At 46.5% G+C, this 12814-nt stretch overlaps 1 protein-coding gene across 1 annotated transcript; it reads left to right on the top strand.

The window, feature by feature from the left end:
- Positions 1 to 932: 932 nt before the first annotated feature.
- LOC308662995 (tigger transposable element-derived protein 1-like) lies at positions 933 to 6077 on the top strand (the record flags this gene model as incomplete). Its single annotated transcript, XM_081319138.1, has 3 exons — positions 933 to 2757; positions 3990 to 4115; positions 5623 to 6077. The coding sequence occupies 3 exons, from the start codon at positions 933 to 935 to the stop codon at positions 6057 to 6059; spliced, it is 2388 nt and encodes a 795-aa protein (XP_081175264.1). The 3' UTR covers positions 6060 to 6077.
- Positions 6078 to 12814: the final 6737 nt, after the last annotated feature.

Genomic DNA, 12814 nt, shown 5'->3' with positions numbered 1-12814 from the left:
ACAATCTAAAGCACAAATCAATGTGCTTAGCAATAGCCTTCACTCTATGTATATGCCTGCTTATTAGGGCTTTCGCCCCCCCCAAGCGGCATTATTACAAAGTCAGCTTATTGCCCCCAACAATCTGGGTTAGCTTCTTCATTTTACTATTGGTACTACCTTTGCTTTCTTTTGCCACAGTCATTACTACTATTATTGATATACAGGGACTGGATGCTTTGTGACTAAACATGTTACAGGATCTTCACCTTTATCTTGAAACTAGCATGAAGAAAATCATTCATCCATAATATGGTTGAAATATCTGGTCTTAGTAAATTATGCAAACACCAATACACTTCTTCCTTGCTTAGCAACCACAATCTATTCTTTAAATTGGAAGCAAAATGGTCACGAGTGTATGTGTGTGTGACGGGGGGGGGGGGGTGCAAAGATCTCTGTTAGCTTTTGTTCCATTCAGATAAAGTTCTTTCTTGTAGCAAAGCCAGAGTTATACTGACTGTAATATGTGTTATTTTCAGGCACAGAAATTTGGTTGTTAAGTGCATCCATTTGATATAATTTTTCCCCATTATTGTTGCATTTGCAAATGGTTGCTAACCAAGTATTGTGGCCCATGAAATTAGGATTAGCCTTATGTTTGAGAATCCAGCCAAAGGTTTGTAATCAAGGAAGCGATCTGCTACTTCTGCAATAAATAGCCCAGCATGAGTTGCAGTTGTTCCTCATTTAATAACTACCTTGCCTAATAACCGTTTGCAAATACAACAGTAATAAAAAATTATGCAACAAATGAATGAACGAATTTTTGACTTTTGCACATTTCTCTTTCAGTAACGTGTTCGTATTATAGTTAGTATTGCATGTAATCTGCTCTTATTTTTTTTACTCGCTTATTTACTTGTTTACATGCATTTATGTCCTATATCAAGATGTCTTCAAACAGAAAGAACCCCAGTTCGACTGAAGCAAGTAGCAAGAGACGTAGGAAAGTCATTGATCTCAATTTGAAGATGAAGATCATCAAAGCGTATGAAGCTGGGAAGAAGATACATAAAATAGCGAAAGAAGAAGGTCTGGCTCATTCCACTATCTCCGCTACTGTGAAGGACAGGGAAAGGATCAGAGAGGCATTGAAAGGAGCAGTAGGAATGAGCACAAATATAACCAGAATGCAAAAACGCCACATCCCTGAAATGGAAGCACTCCTTATACTTTGGATCAAAGATCGGATACAAAAGAGGCTTCCGCTGAGCTTTCCCCTCATTCAGACTAAGGCACGCAGCATTTTCACAACGCTGAAGGAACGAGCAGGAAAGGAATGTAGCGAAACATTCACTGCCAGCCATGGCTGGTTTATACGATTTCAGCAGAGATTTCATTACCAGATTTCATTACCGTCAGGTGAAGCTTCGTGGGCTGACCAAGAAGCTGCTGAACATTTTCTGGATGAACTTGAGGATGTTGTAGCAGAAGGGAACTATTTCGCCGAACAGATATTCAGAGTGGACGAAACTGTGTTATATTGGAAACGAATACCGGAGCAGACCTATATACACAAAGAAGCTCAAGCAACGCCTGGTTGTAAAGCATTTAAGGATAGAGTAACTTTGGTATTGGGCGGAAATGTGGCTGGATTCAAGCTGAAGCCATTTGTGATCTTGAGATCAGATCATGCCAGTATGGTTCAAAAAATGAACAAGGACGCACTGCCTGTTTATTACCGATTTGATAGCGAGACCTGGATGACATACACCCTGTTTGAGGATTGGTTTATGAATTGTTTCATACCTCAGGTAAAGGAATATTGTGAACAAAAGGGGATTCCTTTTAAAATTCTCCTGCTTCTGGATAAAGCCCCTGGATATCCCTTGCATCTCGACAGTCTCCATTCTGATGTAAAGGTAGTTTATCTACCCCAAAGCATCACCACTCTCCTACAGCCAATGTGCCAGCGAGCAATCTTGATATTCAAGACATACTATTTGCATGCAGTATTTGCCAAAGCCTTAGCCACAATGGAAGATGGCAAAGCAATATTGCACAAATTTTGGAAAAGCTATAATATCCTGGACTGTATTGAAAACATCGTAGCAGCATGGGAGGATTTTAGTATGAAAAGCATGCAAGGGTTTTGGGGAAAGTGCTTAAACCGTTATGCTGCTTTTGCAAATAATTTTGAAGGATTTAACCACAAACAAAATTTGGATGAAATAAATAAAAAAATTTTGGCGCTCACCAAATCCCTTAATTTAGAGTTTGAGGCTGGAGATGTGAAAAATTTGATAGCTTACACCGGGGGAGAGCTTTCCAACAAAGATTTAATTGAACTGAAAAAAGAATTGGAAGCACAAAAGGTTAAGGAAGAAGAAGCAGAAAAAGAAGAAGAAAAAGTTGTAGAAGTTGAGCTGAAAACATTCACTGAGGAAGGATTGGCTGGTATTTTCTCGGGTGTCGAAAACTTTTTATCAGACTTAGAAAGTATGGATCCAGATAACGAACATTTTAGAAAAGTACATTTGGAAATGTGTGAAATCTTAAAATGTTACCACAAAATACATGAAGGAATAAAAAAGGAAAAAAATAAAAAAGATAAAGAAACCAAACTTCCCTCCCTCTTGCCCTTCCCATCCACAGGAATAAAACACACGGACAATCCTCAGCCATCAACCAGCTATGCCAGCAGATCCGACGTTCCTGAAAACTCAGAAAACCATGAATCTTTCCAAGGATGTATGTCCAATTTGATGTTTACAGGTACTGTAATTGTAAATTCTCATTTTGCGCAGGCAGTCTTCCATTTCGCAACCGCAGTTACAGCAGTGATGCGAAAGTAACTTTGTGACCCATCACAGATTTGTACAGACCTTCATCGATCTGTACAACAAAGTAGATATGAAGCACTTGGTACCGTGCTTATGATTCTACTTCAGCGTATTTTGCTTTACAGAAACGCAGAGGTCATAAACGCAAGGATTAAGTATAAAGTTATGTTTGCATCATGTTGTAGGCTGGGATCTTGAGTGGGTGCTATGGAGTGTGGGTGGTCCGGCGGCTGAGGGAAGAAGGGGGGGGGCTACAGACTGGAGGCTGACAGGGAGGCACTATGGAGTATGAGAACCAGGATCCTATACTCTAGTGCAGGGGATAGGCAACCTTGGCTCTTTTATGACTCGTGGACTTCAACTCCCAGAATTCCTGAGCCAGCTGCTGGCTCAGGAATTCTGGGAGTTGAAGTCCACGAGTCATAAAAGAGCCAAGGTTGCCTACCCCTGCTCCAGTGGGCTTCTTGGAAGAAAAAAGTTGGGAAGAATTCGGGCAGAGGCTTTTGAGCTTCCTTGCAAGCTTCCACACTAATGTTGGTTATGGGAAGTTGGCAGGTGGAAAGGGCGATTACATGACCACAGCTCCCTGTTCACATGATAGCGGGGACACTTGGAACTCTGAGGAAGCTTACAAGTCCTTGTTTAGTACCATTCTAACTTTGAGTAGTCGCTGAATGAGTGATCACAAAGTGAGGACTTCATACACCGAGTTTCCCTTTTTTTTCCTATTTATATTCCACCCACACTCGATAGCACCCACTCAAAATCCCAGCCTACAACATGATGAAAACATAACTTTCTGGAAAAAAAATGTCTGCATAAAGGTAGTCCTTGAGGTACGACAGACCATTTAGCTACTGTTCAAAATTATCACACGCACAAGCTACATAGCATCCCATTTCAAAGTTACAAAAACTGCAGCTGCCATTTTGTCCCATCCTCTTGGAACACTCCTATCATGACACCCTTAGTCCTTCTCTTCATAAAACTACACATACCCAATTCCAGCAACTGTTCCTTATATGTTTTAGCCTCCAGTCCCCTAATCATCTTTGTTGCTCTTCCCTGTACTTTTTCTAGCGTCTCAACATCTAGCACTTCATATGGTTTGATTTGGGAATCCAGACGTCAGAATTGACTTTTTTTTTGTTTGTTTGTCTTCAGGCACCCCAAATTCTGGAGGATATGATGCTAACACCTCTCAAATTAGAGAAACAAACATGGGACATTCTGAATGCGAAGCTTCCCTGGAGAAAAAGCAAGAGAATGAAGGGGAGGCCAACTCACTAGGTAAGGTTGCAGACAGTCAACGATTGCAAAGATTTCTGGGGTGCTAGAAGAGAATTTTCTTGATGATGATGTCCTCTCAAACAGGAAGCCTATAGGTAGACGCTGGATAGCCACTAAATGAGGATGCTTGAATTTGGGATTTCTTAGGTCAAACAGGAAGGGGAAGACTAGACATCTGAAGAGATTTGCCAACACTAGAATTTGTAGCAGAAATTGTTTGAAATGGAATTATTGCGGGCAATAAGATATAAATGCTTTTCTATTTCTCTCAGAGTAGGACATATGACGGATACATAAAGGGAAGACCTTCCAGGTGGGAAGGCCTGAAGTAATAGTCATTTGCAAGAGTTTGATATGAGTCAAAAGATTACCGTGTTTCCCCCAAACTAAGACCCAACTGGAAACTAAGCCCTAGCGTGATTTTTCAGGACGATCGAAATATAAGTCCTACCCCCAAAATCACCCCCAGTTAGGATTGTCAGCCATACAACGGACATATTGAATTATGTAATAACAACAACAACAATAATAATATATTGACATTAATGCTTAAAATAAATGATAATATAAATTATAAATAAGTATTTGTATATACCGCACCCAAGTGGGTGCCTTCGGACCATATGTAAACCAATGAATTGGAGACACCGTCGGCGCACGCACAGGAGGTGGCAAGCACGCAGCGGCCGATGGTATTCGGCAGCAGCCACCGCCCGCTGCCCCCTTGGCCGGCGCACTCTGAGCCTGCCAACCCCGTGCAGTGCAGGTGAGTGGGGGCCTGCTACCACTGGGCCGTCCCTCTCCATCCCACTGTCTGCTTGCCTGCAGTTGCAATGGGGCATGCAGCTGTGTGGCATGTCCAGCAGGCCAGTGCCAGCACCACAAAGTGAGGTGAGGCAGGGAGGGGTGGGGCTGTCTGAAGTGCCTTGCACCTGTGCTCCTTGGGGGCCCACAGCCAGGCCACCCTTTCCCCATCACCTGCCTTACCTTGCGGCGGCAGCCCCACCCAGCAGGAGCAAGCCCCCCACCAGACCAGGAAGTCCAGCCTAGGCAAGGAGAGCGAGCACAGCAGGAGCTCAAGGGCCAGGCCGAGGGGGTCGGTGAGCCTCCTCAGATGGGTCAGGCCCCAGGGCCTGCCCCAGTCCTGTCCAGGCCCCCATAGGGCAACCATAATGCCTGCCCCCCGGGCAACCACAATGTTTCACCCTAGCCCTAACTCACCCCATGGCAACCCCATTGCCTAACTCTCTCTCTCTCTCACACACACACACACACACACACACACGGGCACCACAATGCTTAACCCTAACTCTAACCCTAACACACACACACACCGGACCACAACAATGCTTAACCCTAACTGTAACACACACCCCCGGCAGCCACAATCCCTAACTCTTAACACTTCCCCCTCCAGGGCAGCCACAATGCCTAACCCTCAGTGAAATCAAGTTTGACACTCCTGATTTAATGGTAGATTTAAAGGGAATAATCTTTTCACCCCCAGACAAGATGAGTGCAAAAAGGAAGAGTTATTCCGTCGAGTTCAAGAAAGCCATCGTGGAGGACTCTCGGGGCAAGAATCTAACGGCTTTCTGCAAGGAGAAGATGTTGGATGTCCGAATGGTCCGAAAATGGCGAGCAGAGTACGAGAACCTCAGCCAACAGGTGGACAAGGGAAACGCCAAGAAGCGCAAGTGTGGATCAGGTCGGCAGCCATTCTTTCCTGAACTGGAAGGCAACATCTGTGAATGGATTGCTGACAGGAGAGCAAAGGCTTTGGTTGTGCGCAGGGCTGACATTCAAGCGTTTGCCCTTGCAATGGCGCCACAGTTAGAAATATCCCCAGAATTCAAAGCATCACAGCACTGGCTGGATGACTTCCTTCATCGATATAAACTGTCCCTTAAGAAGATCAACAACATTGTTCAAGCTGAACATTAAACGTGCACTTTCGTTCAAGCCCTTTGTTGATGGCATCGACTTTTCTGAATAGGGTTAGGCATGGTGGTTGCCCTGGGAGGGGAAAGGGTTAGGGTTAGGCATTGTGGTGGCCCTGGGGGGGGTAGGGTTAGGCATTGTGGTGGCCCTGGGGGGTGGTTAGGGTTAGGCATTGTGGCCCAGGGTGGGAAGCGTTAGGCTTAGGCATTGTGGTGGCCCTGGGGGGGAAGGGTTAGGGTTAGGCATTGTGGTGGCCCTGGGGGGTGGTTAGGGTTAGGCATTGTGGCCCGGGGGGGGGGAAGCGTTAGGCTTAGGCATTGTGGTGGCCCTGGGGGGGGAAGGGTTAGGGTTAGGGATTGTGGTAGCCCTGGGGGGGGGAAGGGTTAGGGTTAGGCATTGTGGTCCTGGAGGGGAGGGTTAGGGTTAGGCATTATGGTGGCCCGGGTTAGGGTTAGGCATTGTGGCCCAGGGGGGGAAACGTTAGGCTTAGGCATTGTGGTGGCCCCGGGAGGGAAGGGTTAGGGTTAGGCATTGTGGTGGCCCTGGGGGGGGGGTTAGGGTTAGGCATTGTGGCCCGGGGGGGGGAAGCATTAGGCTTAGGCATTGTGGTGGCCCGGGGGGGGAGGAAGGGTTAGGGTTAGGGATTGTGGTAGCCCTGGGGGGGAAGGGTTAGGGTTAGGCATTGTGGTGGCTCTGGGGGTGAGGGTTAGGGTTAGGCATTGTGGTGGCCCTGGGGGGGGGAAGGGTTACATTTAGGCATTGTGGTGGCCCTGGGGGGGGGAAAGGTTAGTGTTAGGCATTGTGGCCCTGGGGCACCTGGCAGAGCCAGGGGGTGTCCAGGGGTCTCTGGTGGAGTGAGGCAGGAGCAGGGTGGGCGCCAGGGCCTGATCCACCTTAGGAGCCTCACCAATCCCCTTTGGCTGGCCCTTGAGCTCCTGCTGTGCTCGCTCTCCTTCCCTGGGCTGGACTTCCCGGTCTGGTGGGGGGCTGAGGGGCTGCTGCTGGAGGAGGCTGCTGCTACCGGTGCTGCCACCATGAGGCAAGACGAGGTAGGTGGCGGGGCGGGGGTGGCCTGGTTCCCAGGCCCAAAGGAGTGCGGGGGCATGGGGCAGCTTTGCCACCTGCCTCGCCTCACCTTGTGGCGACGGCACCTGTGCGGCCACTTGCCCTGTTGCAGCCTCAGGCAAGCAGATGGTGGGAAAGAGAGGGCCGGCCTGGCAGTAGCAGTGCTCCCACTCGCCTGTGCTGCATGGGCTTTGCATCCCCAGAGTGCGCTGGCCAAGGGGCCGGTGGGCTGCGGCTGCTGCCAGACACTGTTGGCCCTCACACGCTCGCCGCCTCCTCTACATGAAAAAATAAGACATCGCCCAAAAATAAGCCTTTATGGGTCTTATTTTCGGGGAAACAGGTGTTCTTCTGCAGTCTGGGCATAAAGGAAAGCCAGCAAAACCAGCCGGACCATAAAGACACTGAGGGGGGGGGGGGAAAGCCATTGAAGCTTTCCTGCCTGAAGAAGGTGATCAAAGCTTAAATGAAACCAGTTTTCAGTTTGGGGGAAAAGGTTGGAATTAAGAGGAGGCTGAGACAGTGTGCAACCATCATCGTTCTAGATATTCCACATGCGCAAGAATAAACTACGTAAATAAAGTTAGAAAATTAACAACACCCACCCGCACACCCTTGTTATTCAGAGGGAAGCATTCCCTCAGCAAAAGAAATCTATTATTTCCTCAGACTATAGGAAGTTTTGGTTGGAAAAGAAGCCTCATGAAGAACAAGAGGATCCACACAGCAGGGAAACCATACAAATGTTCAAACTGCAGCGGCGTTTTCAACATGAAATCCACTCTGATTAAATATGAGAAGTCCCATATAGGAGGAAAGCCATATGAATGCACTGAAAGTGGAAAAGCCTTTTTTTTTTTTTGGAAAGGGATTCTAGTCAAGCCACCAACACCACTCCCCGAGAATACACACAGGTGAAAAGCCACATAAATACTGGCAAAAGCGGCATTGGGTGAGATGCCCTTATCAAACACAAGAGGACCATACAGAAGAGAAGCAATATGAATGCTAAATCAAACTTGGTGGCTGACAAGCAGATCTGTACCAGAGAAAAGCACACAAATGCTCAGTGTATTAAAAAAGATCCTGTGGTTCTCATCCAGGAGGGACATACTACAGGGCTAGGTTGGTGTTCAGGTCTAGCCTGCTGACTCAGAGATTATGAAAATGATATTAGCATTGGAGTGAAACAGCAGATGACCAAGAAACAAGCACAAGAATTGGCGGCTTTTAAATATATTGACACATTAAAATGTTTTCAAGAAGTGCTTGTTTTGCATTGAAGTTCTTTGTTCAAACTCTGGGTTATCAGACAAGTTAGAAATGGTCTTGGTAGTTGCTTTTACCTGGGATGGGTAGAACTGAATAAATCAGCAAGTAGATATCCGTAAGGGATGTTGCTTTGTGCCATGTGGCACTTCCCAGAATATATTTGGTCTCCGCAGAGGTTTTGGGAGAGGAGCTGCATCCTAACCTAGTAAAACCTAAGCAGGGAATATTTGAATGGCAAAAGGGGGAATTATCTGGAAGTGCCCTCATAGGCCCACACCCATTCTTCATCCACCCAATTTTATCTTGGTCCTACACATTTCATATCTTGTAATTTTATTAATTAAACTTGTGATTAAAATACATCCAATGCCACTGCATGTCACGCAGCAGGCATATACATTTTATCTATCTATCTTCAATAGCAATTTAAATAATTTTATTCGGTGATAATTTATATTTAAATAAATCATATCTTCCAATATCTCAGGGGTTGGCCACAAAGAAGAGGGAGTCAAGCTATTCTCCAAAGCACCAGAAGGCAAGACAAGAATGGATGGAAACTAGTCAAGGAGAGAAGCAACCTAGAACTAAAGAGAAATTTCCTGACAGAACAATTAACCAGTTGAACAACCTGCCTCCAAAAGCTGTGAATGCTCCAAAAATGAAGTTTTTAAGAAGAGACTGCATAGTCATTTGTCTGAAATGGTATAGGTTTCCTGCCTGAACAGGGGTTTGAACTAGATGACCTCCAAGGTCCCTTCCAACTACATCATCATCATCATTACTACTATTACTACTACTACTACTATTATTATTATTATTATTATTATTATTATTATTATTATTATTATTATTATTATTATTATTATTATTATTATTATTATTATTATTATTATTATATGGGAGCCCTTGTCATAACAATGGTTCTGGGTTGTAGGAAAAGTTAAAATTACATTACATTTAAATCAATAAGCAAATAATAAATCTTAGCAAATAAGAAGCATGGCACCTACAAACCAGGATATTTTGTTGTTTTGGTGCACTAAGTCTACAGGAAAAAGAATTGTACAGGAACTAGAATTACCATTACTGCTGATTGAGAAATACACACTTTCATTCTTTTACGCCTCCACTCCATTCTTCCCCCCCCCGCCCCCCCGGAGCTTGGCTAAGTATTGGGATGAAGGACCACCGTGAAACCCTTTAGAAGAGGCATCACAGAGGAATCCTATAGCAACTTCTCTTCCTTTATATTATCAAGAAAGCAACACGACTTATGCTGTAGTAAACATTACACCCAAAAGCGAATTTGGCAAGTCTTTGGAGAACTTGCCTAGGACGAGCCTTGAGCAGCCAGGCGTCGCTGAACACCGGATGGTAGCGAGCAATGAATTTCTCCGCACCCTACCACGATTTTTCCAGAAATCAAACTTCATCGCTTAACCCAGGGGTCTTCAAATTCAAATTTGACCCTTTTATGACTTGTGGACTTCAACTCCCAGAATTCCTCAGGCAGGCACGCTGGCTAAGGAATTCTGGGAGTTGAAGTCCACAAGTCATCAAAGGGCCAAGTTTGAAGACCCCCTAGCTCAACCTGTGCAAATGCAGCCTGAGCTCCGCCTCCTTGGAAGGTAGGCAGGCAGGCAGACAGGCGCGGGATTTCCCAGGGAAGAAGGCAGGGGTCCCCTTCGGATCGGGGAGCCACTGGAGCAGCCGCGGGGGATCCCTTTTTGTTTTGCTTCCCGCCTGCACGTGAATGGCAGCCCAGAAGCTGAACCCTTTGCTCCCATGAACAGGTGCCCTTTTGCATTTGTTTTGTGGGGGAGGGGGAGGAGGAGAGGCACTTTTGCACTTATTTCGGGGGGGAGGGGAGGAAGGAGAGGCACTTTTGCACTTGTTTCGGGGGGGAGGGGGGAATCCTGGATTTGGGATCGCAGACTTTTATTCCATGTACCTGATTACTTTGATCCGATTGTGGCTTTTGAATGAGGCAGCTGGAACTTCTTGCGATTGCTTTGCCCCTTCCAGTTTTCACTAGCCTGCATGGTAAGATGCGTGGTGGAGGCCCCCGAAATTTATTATATCAATTATTCTATCATTATCAAATCTAACAGTTCGCTAGACTTTTATTTAATAGATTTGTTTGAAATATTTGACTCTGAATATGTGACTATTGGGCAGAATTTTCTATCAGAGGATGATAAAGAGCAGGGGTCTTCAGACTTGGCCCTTTTATGACTTGTGGACTGCAACTCCCAGAATTCCTCAGCCAGCGTGCCTGACTGAGGAATTCTGGAAGTTACGCTGGCTGAGGAATTCTGGGAGCTGCAGTCCACAAGTCATGAAAAAGGCCAATTTTGAAGACCCCTGATATAGAAGGAGAGCTCGTTTACCAACTGCTGCCTGTAGCAACCATTTTTCGGGGGAAAACGTTTATATTCAAATTGTAGGGGCCCCCATCCAAACAAGTCTGGTCAATTCTCCACAGGTTATCAACAATGAAAAGCAAGTTAAAAATCAAAATACAAACTTTTTTTCCTTAACATTTGCAATCTCTGCAGCATCCTTCAATCTCATAATAATATTGTTATTACTACTGTATATTTGGTTTGTAGGGCCTCCCATCTCATCTAAGCAGCTCTGCAACTCTTGAGAATGTGGAAGTCCTAGACCTGCAGGCAGGTAAGTGGCTGCCACTGGTTGGGGGAGGAAATTTAATTTAATTTAATTTAATTTATTATCATTTCTATACCGCCCTTCTCCCGAAGGACTCAGGGCGGTGTACAGGGCAAGAATAAAACACAGAAATTTACAAAAATTAAAAGATAATTAAATGCATGCCCGATTAAAATACAATTGATACATAGTAAAAACCCCAATAAAAATGATAAAAAAAACCCACCAATCCCCCCTCAGGCCAGGCCGGCTTGCTCGAACAAGTATGTTTTCAGATCGCGGCGAAAGGAGCGCAGATCGGGCGCCGTCCGGAGCTCAACCGGTAACTGGTTCCATAGCTCCGGGGCGCCCACAGAGAAGGATCTCCCCCTGGGGGCCACCAGACGGCATTCTCTGACCGGTGGCACCCTGAGGAGGCCCTCAGGGCGCAGGGAGCTTGATGCCGGCAGCAGATGTTCCCTGAGGTACTCCGGCCCCATGCCATGAAGGGCTTTGAACACCATTACTAGCACCTTGAATCGCACCCGGAAGACAACTGGCAACCAATGCAGCTCACGGAGCAGAGGTGTCACGTGGGAGTATCGGGAGACTCCCAACACGACTCTCGCGGCTGCATTCTGTACCAGTTGGAGCCTCCGGGTGGTCCTCAAGGGAAGCCCCATGTAGAGAGCGTTGCAGTAGTCTAGACGAGAGGTCACGAGCGCGTGAGTGACCGTGCATAAATCATCCCGGCTTAGATAGGGCCGCAACTGGCGCACCAGGCGAACCTGGGCGAAAGCCCCCCTAGTCACGGCCACCATGTGATCTTCCAAGGTAAGCCGCGAATCTGGGGGGGTGGGGGTGCGTGGCAGTGTAAGGACAGTGCTGTGTGGGCTAGGGGGTCACATGTGTGTCAGCAGGTGTGTGGGACTGCAGGGAGGGTGTTATGCAGGTCAGTGAGTATGTGCAGTAGATGCAGCATGGGTTAGGGCAGGGGTAGGCAACCTCAGCTCTTTTATGACTCGTGGACTTCAACTCCCATAATTCCTGAGTTGAAGTCCACAAGTCATAAAAGAGCCAAGGTTGCCTACCCCTGGGTTAGGGACAGTTTGTGGGAGTGCAGCAGAGGTTAGGGAGGTGTGTAATGTACAAGCAGGTGTGCAAGGGAAGGTGATGATCAGATGGCTACATGGCAGTGCGGCATAGTTTGGGGAGGGTTTGTGGTAGTGCAGATGGGCTTGCAAGGGTGTGAGTGAGGCATGGCAAGTATAAAGGAGCGTGCATAGGATTGTGTGTGTAATAGGTAAGGAAATATCTTTGAAACAGTGACCCAATGGGTCAAGGATTCCTTTGTTGTTGTTAGTCGCAAAGTCGTGTCCGATCCATCGCGACCCCATGGACAATGTTCCTCCAGGCCTTCCTGTCCTCTACCATCTTCTGGAGTCCATTTAAGCTCACGCCTACTGCTTCAGTGACTCCATCCAGCCACCTCATTCTCTGTCGTCCCCTTCTTCTATTTCCCTCAATCTTCTCCAGCATTAGGCTCTTCTCCAGTGAGTCCTTTTTTCTCATTAGGCGGCCAAAGTATTTGAGTTTCAACTTCAGGATCTGGCCTTCTAAAGAGCAGTCAGGGTTGATCTCCTCTAGGACTGGTTTAAATGCCCTGCGGTCCAAGGGACTTGCAGAAGTCTTCTCCAGCACCATAGTTCAAAGCCCTCAATTCTTTGGCGCTCAGCCTTTCTTATGGTCCAACTTTCACAGCCATA

The sequence above is a fragment of the Vipera berus genome, assembly GCF_964194415.1.
Source record: "Vipera berus genome assembly, chromosome: 2".
NCBI lineage: Eukaryota > Metazoa > Chordata > Lepidosauria > Squamata > Viperidae > Vipera > Vipera berus.
The sequence above is the reverse complement of the archived record's forward strand: the minus strand, read 5'-3'. Positions and strand labels throughout refer to the sequence as shown.